Here is a 22,538-nt window from a genome sequence, read left to right as displayed (position 1 = left end):
AGGAGAAAATCACGATGGCTCTTCGGTGCTGAGAATCTGCTTTTTAGGGTGAGAGAGCGAAAGAAAGGGAGGCTGATGTAGAGTGGTAAAAAAAAAAAGAAAAAAAAACGGGACATGCTGGGCATTCATGCTACTGAAAACCTGCTCTTGGGTGGTGCCTCTTCTGCCAGGAAAGACGGAAAGCGGTAAAAAGGTTGTTGAGAGTGACATTCACCCCTCCTCAGGCCACACAGTGCAGCACCATGCATGTTGCCAAGGGGGGAAGAAGGGAAGCTGCCGAGGGGAGGTCGATCGACAAATCTCACCCTCCGTCACTACTCTCGCTGGCTGATGGTCCACGGGAAGAAAGATAGGAAGGCGACCGGCCCACACTGGTGGGGTTAAATAGTCCAGCGCCTCTTCTTTCGACAAAAGAAAGTGGGTTAGAGGGGGATGGGGGGGGAGAGGGGCATGGAGGGTTTGATTGACATAAAATAGTGAAGGGTGGAGAATAAGTAAGGAGAAGAGAGAGAAGAGAGAGAGAGAGAGAGAGAGATGTAGTGAGAAAGAAAAGCACCAACCAGTGGATTAGAACACCTCTGACCACACCACATTCCTGGAAAGTAAAGAGGAACATTATGCAGCAAAGAGGATTACACTTGTGGGAATTGGGCATGAGCTGAGTAGCTGAAAAAAAAAAAACTTTAAGGCCACATGGGAGAATCAGCGAAAGTGTTTTTCTTTTCTTTCTTTTTTTTTTTTTTTTTGCGTCCCTTCCCCTCCTGCCCTCTCTCCTCTCTCTTCTGCATTCCTGTTTTGTCATGAGGGTGAAATAGGATCTCAGAGAATTACAGTATCTCACAGATTCAGAAGATCCCTTCTCAATTTATGCCTGGCGTTTCAAAGGTAGACAGGAGTTACCGTTTAAAGGGGCAAATCATTGCCTGACTACAAACGCTTCAGCCCCTGGAATGTCAGCCCCTCCCTTCAACTGTCTGCCCGTCTATAAGTCAAGCAGCCTTTCCCCCGGCAGGCGAGCTAACAACACCTATTGTTAGGTGACAGGAAGATGATACAGCTACCTCGGCCTGTTTTGCATGCTTTAAATCACTCGAGCATCTCCCTATTGAAGGGTACGATAATTTAACCTGAGAAGTTACGCTAGCCTACTGTTGCCTTGCCAACTCTTCCCAGGACAGAAACACTTGTCAAAGGTGTTATCTGCAGAGAGGAACTGTGGAGGGGCAGTGGAATAGGAGGCAGAGGAGGCTAAAAAACAAAGGTTCAGTGAGAGAATTACTTGGCGTAAGATGTAAACAGTAAATGGTAGTAAACTAAAAAAATCTTCTAAAAACTACAAGAAAACCTGAGGACAAATCCCTTCAACTGTTTTTTTTTTTTAAATAGTGAAAAATTCCGAAATAGGCATAGTTAAACTCAATTCAAATATCCTGAAAGTGGATCTGAGTTCACATTCACATGCATATGCTTGTATATCTTATGGATAAAAATTAAATGTGTGCCAGTAGATGTTTATTTGATGGGATCTGGACATGGCATTCAATAAATGTTGGTAAAAAAAAAAAGAAGAAGAAAAAAACCCTCTCTTCTATGATAACACAAAATAGCCTGAAAGCAGATGAAGGAGCTTGATCTGATCAATGAACACTTAGCCAGGTGCTGAGACTTCAAGGCTGACTCTCTGGTCTGCGTCCATGTGACACCTTCCAGCCATTCTCGGTGCATTTTTACTGGCAGTCCCGCAAGCAGGCATCTGTTATGAGGCAATATTAAAGCAGTGCTGCCGCTGCCATTGTGTTTTATATTGTAATACACCGTATCACCTCGTATCAGACACGTGTTCAGCCTGAATAGCAAGTGTCTTGCTCATTCATCCTCACGGTGAATATGTAACTTTAATATTGAATCATTACCAGAGAAGGTTAAGAGGAGATTCACTCCATCAATTTTATTTCTGTTCCTACTTTTCGCTCATAGAGGTTAATCAGGTCAAATATGACTTCATGCCCCTTTTAATTACCTTGTTTTAAAAGAGAGCACAGATAAAACAAATTTGCAGTAATTGGATGATAGCTGAGAGAAAATACACAGTCTGTCGACGTGCACGCAATACTTTTACTGTTAACAGTCGACAGCCAGGAAGACAAACAGTGACAGAGAGGGATCAGATTCTAAACCAACAAACCCTGAAGTATCTGTCGACACCTACGCTGAATTAAAATCATGTGTGTGAAGCAATCACCAAATTTTCTGTGGCTTTTTCCAAGATAAAGCTGTGCAAGATCCAGGTATTAGCTAATATTTTAAAAGCAGATATGGGAAAAAAAATTGTATACATACTTCAAGCCGAGTGCCAGACTGTCATATGTGAAGGGGTTTCACTTTCGTCTGGCTGACAGACAGGGAGAAAAAAAAAAAAAGTAGAAAGCAGCATCTGGAGACGCTGCAGCTGTAACGCTTCTGATGTCTGAGACGTCACTCCTTCAGCAGAATCTTTTAATAGTGTCTTAACAGCAGGTCAACTACACCTAATTAAATCCACCTGCACAGAATAATCATCTTATTAAAATGATTGGATCAGCAGGGGGAGTCTGCTGCCAAACTGTTAAACAGATTATCCCTATAATGAGTTTATTTGCGCTGCAAGAGCACATTCATCTATCGTCACCATGCTTCATGACAGAAACAATTCTCATCAGCACCAAGGGTGATGCACTTTCTCACAATCACGGGGACACTGCAAGTAGTACCTATTATTCCGGAAAGATGAGTGCCTGTTAATTTAATAATGAAAATAATCAGATCCATTCAAATTACAATCCACTCAGGCCATAAGATTTTTTTTTTTTGCGAGTAGAAATGAAAATCAAAGTGAAAGAACCACTAAAGATAAATTATTTGGCAGGTGAAAAGATCTGGCACTAAACATAACCATGTAGACCTTGAAATGTGAAGTAAATCTTTCATAACAGTACCAGCTAATAAAAGTTTGACAGAGGAAAATATGGCTTTGATTCCAAGAGAAATCAATACGGTGTCTGCTGTGCTTGTGTTTAGTGTAAACAGCCGTGTTTCCTCTGTGGTTTGTTGTTGCCCCACACAAGCAGTGTTCCTGAGGTGTTTAACACTCCTGTTAATCAGAGTGCCTCCGGGGCGACACAGCTATCCACACCTCCCACTTAAAGGTAGAGTCGGTGAGACTAATCCAATACACTATTTGTCAAATTCAGGAACTATGTCCTCACAGTAGCTGTCTGCACGCTGAAAAACAAAATCCGGTGTTTTCAGTCAGTTGTCTAAAACGGGAAACCAACAAAATGGCTCAAAATCTGCACAATACCACTGCAAACCCCCCTCTGTGCATGTTAGTGCTCATGCACAGAGGGGGGGTTTGGTTACTTCCCACCACTGACAACTGCTTGTTAAAGGGAATTCTAAGCCAACTTTGGATTGTTAGGGTCTCAAAATTAGTAAGGTCTATGAGGTGTGCCAGAAAAGTTGAAGGACTGGTGTCACAAAAGATATATTTCAAATCCAAGCAAGTTTTCCCCTTCAAAGTAATCTCCCTGGAGTCTAACACACTTTCCCAGCCTTCTCTGCCACGCCGCCATGCACTGCTGGAAGGGTTCTACCGGGATCCTCCGCAGCTCCATCGTCACAGCCATCTTGATGTCGTCCACGTCTTCAAAACGGGTCCCCTTGATGACCACCTTGAGTTTGGGGAAGAGGGAAAAATCCCACGGAGCCAGGTGGGGTGAGTAGGGAGGTTGCTCCAGCATGGCGATGTTCTTCTCAACCAGGAACTGTGGGATGCTCAGGACATTGTGAGCAGGCGCGTTGTCATGGTGAAGCAGCCACGACTTGTCCTGCCACAACTCTCGCCTCTGCTCGTGCACTGAATGAAGCAAACAGGATCTCTTTGTAGACGTGCTGGTTGATCGTCTGAAGGGGAAAACTCATAGTTTGTAGTTTGAAATATATCTTTTGTGACACCAGTCCTGGAACTTTTCTAACACACCTCGTATATCTTAATATGTTAAGCGCTGTGAGATGACATATGTTGTGAATCTGTGCTATATACTCTATTGCATTGAGAGGGATGAAAAATCACATCTAAATATGTCAAGAAGCTAAATATCGCTAATGTTTCTCCAGAATCACAGACTGAACCTTTATTACATGTGAACATGTGTCCATTTGTGTATGCATGTAAGATATCGCTTTGTAAACCTGTACACTTGTACTAATTCTACATTATAATACTTTAATGATGGATTCTTCCATCTCAAATCATCAGTGGCCTTCTGCTCAACCATCTCTGATTTGCTTGAAACTTATAACACATTTTGTTTGGATGACAACATCTGAGGAATTGTTAAAGATAAAAGCCTGGTTTTCACTGTTATTTCTAATCTTGCCATTGATTCAGAATCTGCAATTCTGGACAGGCAGATCAAATAGTCTTTGATAATGTGAACCAACATTGAAGCCACCACGAAAAGTTGTTGTGTACAAATTAACATGAAAAAAAATGATGATGCTGGAGTTAACTAGTGGTATTTTGCATATTTACCACCTGTAGTTGCATGTTACAACGATACAAAACAAAACAGAGTACTTTTTATTCTGAAATAACTAGCAAAAGTCATTTTTGATGGACTTGCACCACAAAAAAAAATGCTGCTACATAGTCTAGTCCAAAAGGAAAAGACTTTCTGGAGTTTCAAAGTCAGAGATGGTCGAGAAGAAATTGTTCTACAAATTGGATGATTTGCAAAGGAGTGATCCTGCTCTAATTGTGTGTGTTTTTTGCCAAATACTGCATAATTCTATCTACAGTTATTTGAATAAAATTCAAGGGCATTTACTGTTTGGCTGTCTGCAAAAAAAAAAAGCAACAAATGTTGAAGGTGACAAAAGGCTTAACAAAAGGTTTAATCGTTATAAATGCCTTCCAGTTTGTGATTTTGAAGTATAATTTGATATTTTAAAAGTTACCCAGAACTAAAGCTGACAGATAATGGAATAAAAAGTACAGTGTTTGCCTCCAGAGAAGTCTGAAGTAACACAAAATATAAGTACTTTTAAAAACAAGTCCATAAGTCTCTTTTCCCAGTTCCACCACTGGTTACAAATGCACGTATTATGCAGCTTCCCAAGGGAAATTGTTGTCCACAAAACAAACTTACAGATTCTACAATAATTTAAAAGCCATCAGGGTGACTACTTGACCTTTAGCAGCACTGAGGTCAGAGAAGCAGCTCTGGGCAACTTATTTCCCTCCTCCAGTTGTCTCCTTAAGATAAATGGAGCACTCCAGAGGGACAGGATATTAGAATGCTTCGAAACATTGCCCACCTGGCACATCAATAGTAAACCTCAAATCAATGTTTAACAGAGGCTGCATTTAAATGAGAAAATCTAATCTCTGGTCTCTGAATAATTAAATTGGTTTCCATAGCATGGGGGGAGTCAAAAAAAAAAGGATCCAAGGTTATCAACACCTATACAGGCTGAAAGGTCAACTCGAAGCAGAGTAAAATGGTAAAGCTCAGTAAAACGGCAAGAGCTTATATTGGACAAATGGGAGCTCGGCAGACGCTTGAAAGTACAGTTTCATCTTGAAAGGTCTTGGAATCACATTTGTCAGATAAGTCTGTCTGAATGGTTGGCAGCAAAGTCTATTGTAGTTGGATATGGGATGCGGATCCTTTTTCCTCTCCCCTTTGTTGCAGATTAAGACAAAGTAGAGCCGTCTGGACGGGCAGACAGGAGCCACCTATAGCCTCCAAATGCACGATGAGTCATTTGGAACATTCCGGAAAGGATTTCAACACCCCCCTCCCCCCTTGTTTTTAATTACACACTATCCTATTCCTGTCTTAGGGCGTGAATTCCACAAGTATTTTCAAGCCGCTTGGATGCACGTCAACTTATAGCTAACTGGGAGGCTTTAACACTTTTCAACATGTTCAAACTGTCGATGCAGCCCCCCCTTCCACACACACACACACACACACACACAAACACACACAGACAGACAGACAAAAAAACGCTTTCAATAGCACGTGTTGTACTCAGCCGGGCCAAGTTATCTCAGGTCAGTAATTGTGATGTTATCTTCACAGGAGATGATGCACTCCCGAGATCATTCAACGTGGCCTCAGCACTCATTTCCATTCGAGCTGAATCAGCGCTCTCGCTCCACCTCCTCCCCCTGTGATTAAAGCATCTCGCTGCTGTCGGCTGACGGCAAACCAGCTTCCGCTCTGGTGGCAGCTTTAATATGTTGTGTGGTGGAGATTTGGCCACAATAAACAATGATTACCCAGCTGTTGCTCATAGCAGGGGTTCTTCTTCACTTAATTTGCTTGTGAATAATATGCAAGTCAGCAGGGATGTGTGCTGGGCGGGGACCATTTATTTAATATGTTCTGACTTTTCCTTTTTCTTTGTGATTTGTTTTTTCATTTAGGCGCCCTATTGTGAATTAAAAAAAAACATCTTAAACAACTACAAGTGAACAACATCCAGATTTATAGCGTTTACAAGTTACAACTCACCTTGATTGCAGGTCTTGCCAGTGAAGCCGGGATGGCACTTGCACTTATTGGGTCCCACGCAGTCTCCATGCTTGCAGCCAGGCTGACACACAGCTGTTCAGGGAGGATTCAAAGAGGAAGAGACAGATCAGTGCAGCGTCCTGGCAGACTACTTGTACCAGATCAGGATGACAAAGCACTTAATCCTACCGCTTCTTGACTTCCACAACCCTTCGGCTGTAAATTATCTGTTTACTCCACATTACAGCAATAAGACATCATGATGCTTATTCATGTAGGAAATGCGGCATTTGTTTCTCCCTGTGTGACAGCGATATTATCGTTGACTAATGATAATAGAGAAGACATTTTCAGCTAACCGCTTTATATATGGGAGTTAGTTTTTTGGGTTTTTTTTCCCCCTTCACTTTGCACCACCCTGGATTTTGGCAATGTTGTAGTGTCGTTATGGATATGAAACGATCCCACACCGTACGAGATAAATGAGAAGTTTGACCTTTTGACACCCCAGCAAAGTTTTGATCTCCCTTGTTTTAAATTGCAGCGCTCATATTTACGCTGGCGTACAGTCAACAAAGAGTGCGAATAATATTCCCCCCTTAGACTGAAGCTGAAACAAACAAAAAGAACCAAAAATAGTAGATTATAATTAGTTCCTCAGTAAAGCGTTGCCCTGCAGATCGTACATCGTGTGTGGATGGTGATATTTCAAGCGCATACGGAGACGTGATAGTGCAGCTTCACTGACTCTGTTCTGTCTCAGTGAGCTGGAGGCTCGCCCTGCTTATCTGACTGCACTTACTGCAGCTTGCTTCTAAGCATGTCTGATACATGAGGTCCCAGCCAAGTGTTACTAATTTTCATTAAAAGCTTCATTAATTATGTCATAATACAGTGCCATCAGAGGACTCAATTATCACAGCGGTAGAAGAGGCAGCACATACGTGTGTGTGTGTGTGCTTTTGAGTTGCTGAGAGAAACAGTGTTTTATCACTCCAGCCAGTTTGTTCTGTATCTGGAAAGGTGTGACAAAGCATGAAGCTTTATTTGCGGCGATACAGTTATAGGAGCAGCTACTTTATTGTGTGGTGATGCCCTACATGCAACCACCAAACAATCCTTTTAGCCACATACCCTGCATCTAAGGGGGTTTTGTACCTGGTTCCTTGTGTTTATCACTGTGACCTTTAGCAGTGTAACACAAAAGCCATCTAACAGATTTAAGTGTGGTGCAGGAGAGGGCAAAAGAGGAGCCAGTTAGCAGATGTTCAGACTGAAAAAAAAAACAAACACTGCATTTAAAACACAAAAGCGCCTGTGTTGATTTGAGAGTTGCTTTAGGTACCACTGAGGAAATAAAAAATGATCCAGAAAGTCCAGTTTAATTAAATATATCCATGATGAATAAATTAGCATATTTGGGAGCCAAGTTTGTATTATCATAAGAGAGTTTCTTTATCTAAGGATAGTGTTTGTGGGATACCATAAAATAAAGTTGCAACACCCTACCAAGTCGTTTACTATGGGCTTTTCGTATACAGTATTTAGTTGGTCAACATGCATTGGAAAATTACAATGCTTTGCACTACGGCTTGATTTCTTTGCTGGATGTCTCTGTGTTCATTTACTCAAGTCATTTATATCTGGACAGGCCACTGCGCCAAAAGCAGTCTCACTGAAACGATAGCAGTGCTACTGTTAGTCTGAACATGGTCTTAATTTATGGATAAAACCTCCACAAAGCACTTTATATTTATGCCTATGTGACTAAATTGTGAGTAGAAGCCATTTTTTTAAATTTCTAATTTTATGCAGAACTCTTTCACTGTTCCTCTGTTTCAGTTTTCAACAGACTCGGTGTACAATATATCTGAGCAGACTGCCAGACTGTGTGGTCTATTTTACATACACTGCTATAAAATCTTGACCACACTATGCATTTGCAGGTAAACTGACATTCAGTATGCACATATCAGTCCAGACCAGTTCTGCAAACCTTCTTAACATTGTAATGGCATTGGATAGGTGTGTAGTGAACTGTGCAGCCTTGGTGGAGATAATCACTGTTTAAGTTTTATAAATGCTAAAAATAAGGTGAAGCTACTTTAACATGTACTAAAGGACACCTCATCGAACAAAAGCAAAAAGGCTGAAATAATACTTTATGTATGAAATGTAAAGGGTCAGAACTGGGTTACAATCTCTGTCATTTCCATTTATACGCATTCAATTGGCAGACGAGCAGCACAATCCAGAAAGAACAAGCTGAGCTCCTCAGGTTCCAGCCTGTAACATTGTTCACACTGAATTCAAAGGCACAAAGGTATGAGATGAATCCTTTAACTGGTGTAGATAACATCTCCAGACTCATTCTACTTTATTAGGCTATGTAATCAAAGAGAATGAAGGTATTGTTAGCTCTCTGTCAGGGGCCTGCGATATGAGCCAGGTTGTTAACACACTAAGCGAGTCAAAGTTCACGATTACAAATTAAAAATGACCCAATTTGTTGGAGGAAATCAAAAGAGTTTTACTTCGCTGGAAGTAGAAGATTGTCAGACCTCCGTCTGGTCAGCAGATAAAAAGGAACAAAGCTACTGATGTTTGAGTTAGACAGCAGCCAAGTGAAGTGCTTTTTGTTATTCTGCTACATGGAGGAGGATTTGATTAGCAGGATCAGAGGCAACCATCAACACGCTTTGCCTCTGAGGGTATTTTTAAGCTTCTGGTCTGGCAGAGAGATCAGGGAAACGGCTAGTGTTCATTAACCACAGCAAAGGACAAGGAGGACTAAAAATGGCCGGGCCAGCTGTAGGGCCAAACATAGCACGTATGACCCTCGTTCCATAAGCACCATCAAAACAAGTCGAGTGATGACACACTTTCACTCAGCTATTCCTTTGAACACAAGAAGGCTTGTACTGATGAAGATTCTTTTCATTTAATGACTGTTTATTAATGCCTGATTGTGGCAGAGGCTGCTAGTAATAATTATTTCATTACAGTTTTAATTAATTCATCACCAGTGTCTCTTTGCCAAGGAGGTTGTATTTTCAGTAACGTTTGTCTGTTTGTTGGATTACGTGAAAACTAAACAAATTTTCATGAAAATTGGTGAAGAGGTAGAGCAGGGCCAATGAAAAAGTGTGCATATGTTAGTGTGTGTGTGTTTCGAGCTCTGTAGCGCCATCAATGGGTCATAGGTTGAATGTGTGGTTTTGCATGTGACCTTTGAATCATATGTCAGATGTCCACAATTGACACACTGTTATAATTCAGTGGATCAAGCCAAGTTCAATGCATCCTGCGTCGTCACTTTTTGACATTGCGTATTTTGACAAATCGGATTTTATGAATTTTGTTTTGAACATTTTCATAGGCCAGACATTTTCTCCAGTATCATCAATGTCTTCAAATCAAACTTCATGAAAGCAACGTCATATCTCATCAAAACCAAACTATGAATATGAGGCTAGAACCCCATTTTTCAGGAGGCATAAGCTATTTTGTAGCATCTGACCACTTGGGGGTGCTGCATTTTACTTGCATTTCATTGAAGAGTAGACGATTGTATCGGGGTAGTCTGCACTATCCAAGTGCCCTTTTGGTTAGCATAATAAATGATGTAAAACTGAAAGAAACAGGAAATTATAATATTTGAGACGCTGAAAGTAGAGAATATTTAAATTTTTAATTCATAATTTTGAGGATTTTTTTGTTTGTTTGTTTTTGGTAAACTTTGCTTGATCAGTGACAAATCATTGATAAACAAAACTGTTTCATTTCATGGATAAAAATATCCATGACAAACACCAATAGTGGCTTGGGTCCACCAGTTTTACATTGTTTTTGTCTGTACGCAATGAAAATTGATCAAGTTGGTAACGGCATGGTAAGTGTATTATTTATTGATGTATTATGGCATCATTGTGCAAACTCGAGTCAACCAATCAAGAGTTCTCACATATGCGGAACATCTCCAACCACAACAAATACTCTGTTTTAACTCTGCACCATAAATATTGTGTATACTGTATATATTACTGATGCAGTAATTAAAAAATATTATGGATTTCGGTTTTAAGGGTTTCATTAGTATTCCAAGGGGTTGACCGGAGGGGCAGCTAAATATTAATAACTCGCTAAAGAAGTTCAGCATAATTCATGTTATACATAGCTTCAGGTGAAATTGGGTCTGCAGAGTGTAAGCTGTTTGCATGGGTCTGAGGCCAGGGGGGAGGAAGACAGTCGCCGCTGAGGGGTGTGAGGTGCTACTTGTGATGGGAAGTGGGGTGGGCTCGGCTCTATAAATAAGTGAGCGAGCCCAGGATTCAGAGGATGTGCCCCCAGCAATACATGTCGACCAAGATTATTTCAAGAAACATGTGGAGCTAACCTTGGGGCTGGCACCTTATCCCGACTACTCTGTGAGTTAAGGCGAAGAGAGCTGCAAAACAAATAGCCAGACAAACAAAGATTGCGGGCAATGTTTAGTCTTTGAGAGGAAATAAACAAACACACATGATGTTAGAGGGCACAGCCTGGTCATTTTGACAAGCAAACATTCCTGGGAATGAAAAAAAAAATCAATAAAAATACAAACACTCGCACAAGTTCTGGAGTCTCACATGTTCCTTGTTGCCTTCAGGTACATTTTGAACACACCAACAATCTAAATGATGTCCGAGTTAAATGACTGTCTCCAGGGATGTCATATTTTTCCTGAAAATGTTAACTACTTATTCCATATCTGAATAAAGCAGGTTTAAGCAGTTCTCCCCTCACATAACGAAGAACAGGAAAACTGTAATTCTGATATTAAATTACACCACTGGAGTGAAAGATAAAAAATACCACCAACATCATTCAAAGAGATCCTTGTCCTGCTTTTGCCTATATATATATATATCTATACAGCGCCCTCCATAATTATTGGTTAAGATATGTTAAAAGCCTTCAAATAAATTCAATTTTTATTGCAGAAGCAAACTCTCACACTGAAAAATGTAGGAAAATGTAGCCTTCAACTCGACTCAAATGAATTGTTGGCAAAAGGGGGTTGTACAAAGTACTAACATCAAGGGTGCTAATAATTGTGGCACACATGATTTGATGTAAAATAATTATTTTTTAATGTGGGATTTTTTTCAGACTTAATAAATGCACTTGAATTAAAGGTTGAATTTTCCTCTTTTTTTTCATTGTGGTCCTATGTTATTTAGAAAAAAACAGACTTTACTAGAAGCTAAAGAACACATCTTAACCAATAATTATGGAGGGCGCTATACACACACACACACACACACACACACACACACACATATGTAAGACAAAAATTGCTGCAGCTACCAGCTTGTGAACTGATTGTTTTTTCTTTAGGCACTTGATTTTAAATTGCTGCTGATTCCACGTTCCCTTACAATCAGAATTGTAAAACCTAATTGAAAAGTAGCACTGAACACGCTGCTTTTATTTCTGCATACATTGCCTCCAATTTCAACGAGCGAATCCTTCTACTGTGCTTTCACCTCGGACAGATGAAAAGAAACAGAGCCTTTACAGGCCGGTGATAATGAAAGAAAGTGGAGCAGACAAGGAAACCACGCAGACAATCATGATAAAGTGAATTACTTAAACTGAGGTATCACTTTTCTCCTTTCATCGCTCACTTGTTAGCTCACATTACCAATTCAAAAGTCCTGCCTTAATCCTGGCCGCACCATTTCAAGAAACAAAGACTGCACTCAATCAAACTAAATCCTGGTCTCAGTGGATTTGTAAAATCCACCAGGACCTCTGAGGAAATTATAATGTGTGATCTATTTAATATGGAGATGATATTCAAGCCTTTACAATGAGGAGAAAAGCACGTCTTTCAACCCAAGCTGTTCTTAAGTCTGGTGGGAAGATCCCAGTTAATCAATACAAGGCTCGGGTCCTTTGAGACGCATCAAAATCAAGTCACAAGTCTTCATAAGCAGATTAAGTCAGTTCAAGTCTCTCAGGTGTACTGAATGATAAAATGTCATGGCATTTGGCAGCTGCCTTTCACTCTTATTTTATATATATATATTAAACTCTGATTTGAATTTTGATTTGTTTGTGAAATGTATTTTCTCTGGAGTCCAAATCCTCTGCTCTGGTTTCTGATAACAGAACCAAATCCTGTCCCCAGATAACAGCAATAATATCTGACAATCCTCAATTTAGTTTTTAGAATGATTAACCACAATGTTTAAGTTCAGTTTATTTGTCACGATAAGTACCATACGCTCTGAGAAAATAGCTGCATAACATGTTGAGCAAACTTTCTAAAGTCTGAGGAAGTAATCCTGGAGTCATCATCGGAGTTATCTCAGTTTAGGCTCACGGCTTTACATTAATGTCAGAAAGTCTGTGGGGGTGCAAAGTTTGAACGGTGTGGACTGAAAGAGGCTCAACAGACATTACTGAGTTGTATTATGGAAGGTTTAGGATCCTGTGCTGGGGTGGATCATTCTAGGGCTAAAAGTTAAGATATCTTAACAGGGATGCTTTGATTTTCATTGTTCTTTTTTTAAATCTATGGTGACAGATCAAAATAGCCAGATTACTCCCTTAACAGTCTGTCTATCTGCAATATCTGTGCACAGCAACAGTGATATGATTCATATTAGGGAAAGGTATTGGTTTGGCAAATTAACTGGTTAAGATATAATTAAGGTTCGAGGACTAAATTGCTTTATTAAGGTTTGGCAAAAACTGTGATTTTGGGTGCAGTAAAAAGGATGATAAACACATACTTCTGTCTATTACATCCATCTTTTATACCTCTACTCTCCATCTTTCATGGCTACACTGCCACCTGCACTGACCCTGAATGTTTAATTAATCCTTTCCGAACATCTACAGTAATATTGAGAAAATTAGCTTCAAATTAAAGCCGGCCTCTTCTGTAACCTTGCAGATGTATCACCTGACATTAACAGTCATGAAAGATCCAAGCTCTTGCTTTGACTCGCTGAGTGGACCATTTGGAAGCGAACACAGCTCGCATCAACTTGTTGAAAAGTCAGCTTTTCATCTTCATCAAGCGTGAAAAGAGAGGGAAAGTATTTTCATATGATTACAGTAAACTGTATTACACTGGGAATGCACTTAGAAATGCAAATGTCCAAATGCTCACAGTGGCAGTAAAATGTTCATGGTGGCAGCTGGTTAGAATAAGTAGCTTCCAGTGTGGCTTTGCCTGCCGGATGGCCTGTCAGAACATTTTGAGTGGAGCTTCAGTCTACTATAAATCTAAAGCTCCTCTCTCTCTTACTCCATCTGCCTGTTTTTCTCACTTGTCTCACCATCCTAACGTCTCTCCCTCTACAACAGCAATCATCTCTAACTCCTTCCCTCTAAACCATTTCCCTTACACCTCAGGATTTCTTTACTTTTAGTCCTTTCTCTCCTCTCCCACCGTCACTCTTTCAGCTCTGGGAGCTATGAAAAAGAAAATCAGGGTTGATCCATTAAGTTTCTTATTCTTTGAGAGAAGTCGCACAAACCGATCGCTGAGCTCTGCGGCTGAGAAAGCCACAATCCAATAGCTCCAATCTAATCTCTTCTATCTCCACTGAAACTTACCAACACCTGAAATCTGCGATGGCTGCATCCTCTCGCACACATGCGGACACAGACGCACACACACATGCGCACATCCGTGATTACACTCGATTTCCTTCCTAAACCTTCCACCTCCCTCCTCTAAGGTTTAAATCAGCACCTTACTGACTTGATGGAATGCTGATTGGAGTCTCAAGTGAATGGATTTGAGCGCTGCCCAGTCAGAAGTATTTGAAAGCATCAAGGCAAGTACTCACTGAGTGATTTAACTCACAGAACAGATATGGTTTTGTTGAAAAAGAAGGAGAAAAAAAAAAAGGAACGTGGTCAAAGAAGCAGCTTGATATGGTGTCTGAGCTCAGAATTAGTTGATACTTTTGGCTCGATATGGAACATGTGGGACTCCAGAGCAACATAGAAAACATGCTCACACACTGCTGTTTGGCTGGTCAAGTAAATGATACAAACATGACTTATTAATGCGACCGTGCTGGATTTATTATTAATGACGTAAGATATATTATTGCCTCGAATGCAAAACAACGATTGCTTTGTCTCATGAAGTTGTAACCAGGCTGCAGCAATAATCATTGGGGGCTTGAATGGGTTAAACACTGTACGAGCACATGAATCCGTTCCTGACCTGTACTCTCGGCTCCTGTGATAATGAAGTCCTGTTCATCTTACTTCGTTTCCATCCTCCACCAAAGCGCATAACTATTCCATCTCGAATTTTCTGAACATGGGAAGCTGTAAAGGCAGAGAGCCCAGTAGAGTTGCACTGGGAGGTACTGGGCACCGAGATGGCGGACTCCTGCCAAGATTACTGTTGAGTCTGGCCCCGTGTTCAAACAAACACTATCAAATGATACAATTGAAAGAGAGATGCTTCTGCCTATATCGTTCCAACGCAGATTTGTGGTTCAAGTGTCAAAGTGTGAAAAGGTAGGAGGATTTTAAACAAGGTCAACTTCGGTATAAAGAAACACCATGAAATCAACCCCCCTCAAGTTACCAGTCTAGATCTGTCCCATAAACCATTAGCATAACTTGTTTTTTTTTTCCGGCTCTGAGTGTTTATGTAAGAATAAAATTATCATATTTTGTTTCTAATAGACATGAAGCACGAGGTGGATAAAAAGCAGATTTGTCTCACAAAGACCTTAGGTTAATCTGGCTGAGCTAAAAGGAATACAAAACAGTGGGGCCATGAACTCAAGTAATGCTGTTTGTATTCCCCAGAACAAAATGAGAAATCTCGCAGTACACACCAACATCAAGTGAAAAGATGGAACTTTGCCACTTTTATATGAAATTGCAGTGAAAAATAACTGCTAAACTTCGGCAATGTTTCAGATCTCCAGCACAGACCTCTGGACCCGACGAGCAGTGTGTGACATGTTTTCCACAAGGGAATACACAAAATACAGCAAGTTAAACAAAAGGTCAGTTATAGCATGGCATCATGAGCTGCAACACCTAAGAACATAAATCAAAATATGGTAATTTAGGCAATGGGAAAACACGAAATGAGTGGAAACATAAACATTATTTTAAGAAACTATAAATATGTGGCCAGAAACCAACATGCAGAGTTATGAACCCCTATGGGCCTTTTCCACAGCAGGAACTTAACAACCTGAACTTCTTTGGTGCTGCTAGGTTCTGTTTTTTTTCCCACTACTTTTTACAAACTGGGATATTATCTGGCAAAGAAAATTAGACACCACATTGAAATATTATTTGCTGTTCAAAAGGTGATCAGCAATGTAAAGACGTCGTGCTAATATTGATATTCTTCGTCACCGTGGATGGAAAAAGTTCAAAAGCAGACACTATAATAGAAACTATTTGCTTTGAGTTTGTGGTGGTGGTTCTTTGTCGTGACGATTAGCGTGATCAGTCACGATCAAAAGCACTTCCAGCAGTCCCCCTGAGAGTACCTGAGACCTGGATTTGGTATCATGTCTTGATCAGCTCAAGATTAGTGGAAACAAAAGCACAACCAGCAGTTGAGTTTAGGAAAAAATGGTTCATTTGTTTTCTTGCCAAGAGTTAGATGAGAAGATTGCGACCACTCACATATCTGTACACAAAATGTGAAGCTAAAGCCAACGGCTGATTGGCTTATCTTAGCATAAAGACTGGAAACAAAGGGGAAGCCAAGCCCCCAAGGAACAGTACAAAGCTGTGTGGTGATTTTGATGTGGTAGCCACTCTGGGTAGAGCAACTTGGAGTAACATCATGGACCACACCGGCCCCAAATGCACAGTTCAAACGTTTAAAGAAGTGACTCTTTGTAATATCAGAATCTGATCGATTTGGCCAATGACATTTGTAATTATTTCACACTATTCATATTTACAGGCAGCCAACATGAAGCCAGCTGTGTGCACGCTCTATAGTCCCAAAATGTGGAAGTGTGAGGATGCTGGCTGTGATGGATGGATATGTGCAGTAAACTTTCAAAGAACTGGTGCACTGTCTTTAAATGTGGAAACAGCTGCCTTTGCTCTGTGTAGAGGTAAAAAAATGTCCCAACCAGCATCTTTAAAGATCACTAATTAGACACTATATCTTGTTTGTTTTATCTGTAATGCCTTAGATTTTTACTTATTTGTAAAGGGCCAGCATAGCTCTTCTCCAGTGTCTTCTTGCTAATCTAAGCTAACCAGCTGCTGGCTGGAGCCTCATGTTTAACGGACACATATAGGAGTGGTATTGATTTTCTCATCTAACTCTTGGCAACAAACCGAATAAGTATATTCCCTTGCCTATTCCTTTAAATTGCAGGTTGGTAGAGGCTGTTCCTGGGGTGGAAAAAGGCCTGTTTATGTGTTACCCCCTTCTTTATTAAACGTCCACAGCAAAGCAGCAGGTTTACTGTCACAGGCACCAAGCCATGCAAAAGGGTTTAACATTTGTGAGGAAAGCTTCTGGTATATTCACACATCCCTGGGGAGCATTACAGGAGAGCGCAGGATCTTTACACAGCATAAATATGTCGAAAATGTGAAATGATAACATGGCACAGAAGTGTGGTGTTGTGATACAGAAGGACACATCCTCTGAATCCTCTAAGTGGTGTTGCTGAATATAGTGATGAGTCAAGGTATGCACCTGACAACACCGTGGATTGTGTTAACGGCACTATTTCTGCTTTTCTTGTTCTGGCGGTATTGGCTAGTTGTAATCTATTATAAATCTCGTGTCTACCCTTGAATGTATCCACCTGCCGCAATGGTCTCCCCCTCATTACGGTCACCCCGCAGTGTGAATATAAATGTCAGACGGTCCAACCAGCCATTACCATCAATCTTTACTCAAAGATCGTCCCAGGTGCGATGCTCCATTAGCTCTATGTTGCACCAGTATGTATGTGTGTGTTTCCCTGAGCCTTGTGCTGGTTGTTACAGCAAACATAGCCGCTGTTCAAGAGCATCTCTGACCCCAGCATGAAACCACGCAACCTTGTTAGCCCTGTTTGCCCCCAGCAGCAACAGCAGGCGTAGTGGCACTCACGCTGGCAGTGACCCCAGGAGCGGCGCGTCCATCCCCAGCAGCAGTCCACCCTGGCCCCGTATCGGCACAGTCCATTGGATGATGCCATCTGCCGTGGCCACCTGTGAGTGGATGACATTATTAGTTCAGAGCCAATTAAAACGTCCTAATGAAAAGCAGGGTGTTTTTCTTGGGTTTTTTTTTTTCTGTGTTGCTGGAGTGCTTCAAAGCTGATTCATATTTTCCTGCTGTAGAAAGAAGAAAACAAGCAAGATGAATTTATAGAATAAATAATGACAAGTTGTTTTTTTTAACTTGTGCACTATCTCACTAGCTGTACATACGTCGAGCTAATTATACTGGCTGTATGAAAACAGCTGTAAAATAGGCAATACACGATCAATTTGCAAATATCAGATAAAGAAGGATCGAGCACCTCTGCATGCTGCTGGTCCTCCCAGCTCTACAAACAGAACTGTAGAATGAGCTAAACATAGACACTTAACAAATATTGACTGTTGGGAATGAACTCAAATCCTCTTTTGATAGATTATTTTCCAAATTTTCAATTTCCAATGTTGTCCTCCCATTTAAGAGTTTTGGTGGAGAGTGTTTTTTTTTCCTCATCCAACAGGTGAGCATAAGGGCTCTTGAGCAAATTAAAAAGCTCTGTAATACATTTTGATTTATTTTGTTGGGGGGGATTTGGGCCTCGAAACACTAGCTTGACTCCAACTAACATGTCAAAAATGCTTTGTAAACAATAGCTCATTAATAAATCTGAAGGACCCCAGCTCTGTCACACATACTGTGCTTCTGTATGCAAGACGAAAAACACTAAAATTGCTCCTCTCTAGAAACAGTGGTGAGACAGTTGTTGCATTTGTCTATCAAATGTCAGATGATCATGACAAATGACAGCACATTGCAGTTTCCCAGATCCTGAGGTGATGTCTTTCAGTTTCAATCCCAATTTTCATCTCACTAACATAAAGATAAAAGATGAAGAACAGCAGTAAATAATCACATTTGAGAAGCTACAAAGAGGAAATATTTACTGTTTTGACAATGGATTTGAACTATTTTGAATCATTTTCTCATTGTTTCCCCTCTTGGAAACAATAAAAGCATATATAATGCATATTTGAAGGGGTAAAAGTGAGGCGTGTGAGGGTGCTGAACACTGACTTCTCACTGCTTCACTGCTGCAGATTATCTTTGCATCATGGAAATAAAACTGATAGCACATCAGATCGTGTTGGTTTGTGTGATGTCAAACTGGAAACCCGTGTTGAAAGGCTGCCAGAGCCGATTTGAATTTCGCCTTCAGTGTGCACCGCTGACACTCACATCTGAGGACGCCACAGTGCTGCTGTGTTCATTTTAGGGCTTGTGAAAAAGATTAGAAACTATGTACTTCCGGGTGCCCTTGAAAACACAGTATTTTCCTCCACTGACAATTTCATGACAGGGGAAGATGCTATCATCTCTGCTACAGAGGGAACGGGCAGGTATTAGTTTTATACAGATATAGGTTATTTTCCAAGCACCGCAATTCCTCTCAGAGAAATTATTGCCGGATGTTTTTGTTACACCATGTTCCTTTCTGCACAGAGCGAGAAATAGCTTCTTGGCAGACAGAGCATGTGGATTACCTTTTTATCTGTACCAAGGCCGACCACGTATTTATGGAGAAAATAGAGTGAAGGAATGAGTCCATTTAAGGATATTTATGAAAAATCCAAGCCACATACTTTCAGAGCCGAGCTTTGACATGTTACCTAAAATCTACCAAATAATAAATGAATCAGTGAGCAGGAGAGATCTGGGTGAATTTTCCGAAAATAAATGCAGCCAAACTGCATTCTTCAGCACTGAAACTGTTTCACTGTCATCATAAGAGGCATGGGGCACACAGAAGTTCCACACAGATCATCGAAAACATCCAAAATATGAAAACCAAAACGTTTTAATTTGTACTGTGGAGCTGGAAACACGGTAACCCTTGGCAAAACAAAAGAGACACTCTCTTGATACACTTGCTTTACACAGAACATGCTTTCTTTTATACCTCCATGAGAAAGTGAGCCTGTTGCTCAGTATTCAAGACACATCCCTCGCCGCTATCCCTGCCTATTAGTGTCTCTATGCCAAGATGAGGAAATGCTAATGCTTGCCCCCGCTGCCAATCACCTCATTGGAAAAAAAAAGGCAGATGGATGCTAAGTGAGAGTGGCAGATCCAGGGAAAATGTTTGTCTGCTGCCTGGCAAAGCAGGAAGGCAGTCAGTCAAGCAGGAGGAGAGGAGAGGAGAGGAGAGGAGAGGAGAGGAGAGGTAGCAAAAGAGAAGGAAAAAAAAGGAACGGTATAAAAATTAAGAGAAACGGAAGAAACGAAAGGACATCGTGGGGATCTGCTGCCCCTCTGTACCATAAAACCTTTTTACATAAAACAAAACAGGAACTTCTCTGCCCGTGGCCAAATTCATTTAACTTGGAGGATGGTGACACCTTGAAAAACAACCTGACAACCTCCCAGGACATTTCCTTGATGTTTAGATCCAGCAACTGGAGCCTGATTTCATTCAGATGTTTTGAAAGCCTCTGTTAATTTACTCATAAGTGTGCATAAGGTAATCACCACATTAGAATATGGGGGCATCAGGTGGGAAGAGTTTATGTTGCTTTGGGTGCACCTGTTCCTGCATAACCTAATGGTCTCTTATTCACTTGCCTGTTACAAAGCAATTATCCCATCTAATGACTCCCTGTAGAAAGCTTCCCATGCAACCGCGGATACACCACCGCAGTGAACAGTCTTCTGTGAGTTAAAGAGATATTATGATTTCTGCCACTGCTCTAATTGTTAAAACGGAATGCCAAGTCCAGGTTTTGCATTCCTTACACGCTCATTGTGCCGTAATGGATTTGGATAAAAGCTGAAACTCTCATATGATGTGTTAAGTCACCCTTGTAGTACTTTCTGACACTTTGTTCGTGATTAAGTGGTGTTTAGCACCAATCCTGGTCCTTGATCTCTCCATTTAGACTTTTTTTTTTTTTTTTTGGTCTCTAGCAATAAAAAAAAAAAAAAAAGTGTGAATAACTCTTTTCTACTGTGCCACCTCCTCTTTTTCAGTATCTTTGGGAGTCTTTCATTGGCCCACCTGGTGAATATCACATCTAACAGTGTTGATTGCCACATGTGTTGAGAACTGAGACAATGACTGCAGATAATTAGCTTCAGCTGCATATCACAGTATTGTGTGATGTGATTTTGGTACTTGCTCAAAGGTTACATGACTAAATGTTAATCAAGTACAATTTTATATAACCAGTTAATCATATTTTTCAAAGCGAAAGACCTAAAAACGCACACTGTGCAAATGTGTATAATGTTCTCTGGTTTTGTTCGTCCTGTATGATAATGAACTGGTTATATTTAGGTTGTGGATTGTTGGACCAACGAAAACAATCAGTCTGAAGTTGTCAGTTTAGCCTCTGGAAAAGTCTATTTTCCTTTTTTTTTATTTTTTTTTATTAAGCCATAAAACAAAGGAGATGATAAAAGTAGCAGAGTTTGAACTCCTACGTGGATGGTGGGTGAGAGTTGTCTGAGAGGTCTGTGAGAGCAATAAAGAGACAGGAACATCTTGAGATGCAACAGGTTCTGGATTACTGAATCAAATATTTTCCTCTAATGCTTTCTCCTACACACTCACATATAAATACACATGCATGGTAAATAGGGAGTCACTTTTCGCTGCCTCTCTGTGCCGAATTTAGCCTGCGGCAGTCGTGCACCTCGGTGCAATCTGAACTTGAAACAAAGGGTTTAACGCAATTCATCAGTTTTATCACATCAACACTGCGGCAATGTCAAATACACAGTTTTCTTCTTTTTTTTTTTGAGCATTTACAGGTTGATAATCACGACTTATCACAGTCAACAATGGGAGCTAAGGTGACGCTACACAATAACGAAGACCATTTTCTCAGATGTATCTTGTCCTCTGTGATATTCTACTGAACGGAAAGCTGGCATATCAAATGGACGTGAGCATAATACCTGTATTTATTACCCTGAAGCCCTGAATAATGATTCTAAATTGCACTAAGCCTTGAGGGAACTCAAGCAGATAATTATTACCCTTCACGCATGCCGTGTGACACCTCTTCTCAAGTACAGACCATAAGACAAGGTTCTTCCCTCAGAACCTGAGAGGTTGATATCCACAATGGGGACGCCATGTTTCTTCCATTGTTTTAGAAATGGATACAGAGCTGGCTGGTCTCCCTTTATCTGACAGTAAAGAGTAGTCAGCGAAGCAGTATGACATGTGGGTGATAATCAGGACCATGAAGGTATATGGTCTGTATTCACCGTGATGATAATTGAATCAGTCTATCATCCATCCATGACTGAAGCATGCAAAGCGTGACTGCTGAATGGATTTTCCTCACAAACACCCAGAGATGTTGATTACAGTATTTCTAGCATCTCGGTGTGAAAGACTTGCTCGAACCTGCCGATCTCAGCTGAAGGCATGAGCATGTGGAGTCAGAATGTGTCTGCCGTCTTAATTAACCACGTCAGCTGCATGCACGGCCAGAACTGCCACAACTATCACATTAACACATAGGACCATGTGGCCATATTCACAGATATCCGAGGCACAGATTTAAATTTAAAGTGATGCATCCGCTTGCTAAAATCGAACGGATTTTTTTTTTATGCAAAGGAGGCACGGCAGGCGGCAACACAGCTCCACAGCCCTGCGATAAACACAACTGAAGTGTTTCGTTGCCACTTCCGATGAAGGAAGTTGTGTGTTGGCATAACTCTGAGACTATTTTCAGGGTAAACATTGACATTTTAAT

At 40.8% G+C, this 22,538-nt stretch overlaps 1 protein-coding gene across 4 annotated transcripts in view; it reads right to left on the bottom strand.

The window, feature by feature from the left end:
- The window catches only part of npnta (nephronectin a), a 50,143-nt gene that overhangs the window by 24,246 nt on the left and 3,359 nt on the right, over positions 1-22,538 (bottom strand). Inside the window, exons 2-5 of one of the 4 annotated variants that reach the window (XM_008287198.1) lie at positions 17,680-17,780; positions 10,960-11,010; positions 6,564-6,656; positions 306-401 (exon numbers count right to left, since the gene is read on the bottom strand). In XM_008287198.1, coding sequence (XP_008285420.1) covers positions 306-401; positions 6,564-6,656; positions 10,960-11,010; positions 17,680-17,780 — 341 coding nt within the window. The remainder of the gene's footprint in view (positions 1-305; positions 402-6,563; positions 6,657-10,959; positions 11,011-17,679; positions 17,781-22,538) is intronic. The other 3 variants (XM_008287211.1, XM_008287204.1, XM_008287215.1) reach the window with 3 other exon arrangements.

The sequence above is a fragment of the Stegastes partitus genome, unplaced genomic scaffold (assembly GCF_000690725.1).
Source record: "Stegastes partitus isolate 25-593 unplaced genomic scaffold, Stegastes_partitus-1.0.2 Scaffold11, whole genome shotgun sequence".
Lineage (NCBI taxonomy): Eukaryota > Metazoa > Chordata > Actinopteri > Pomacentridae > Stegastes > Stegastes partitus.
The sequence above is the reverse complement of the archived record's forward strand: the minus strand, read 5'-3'. Positions and strand labels throughout refer to the sequence as shown.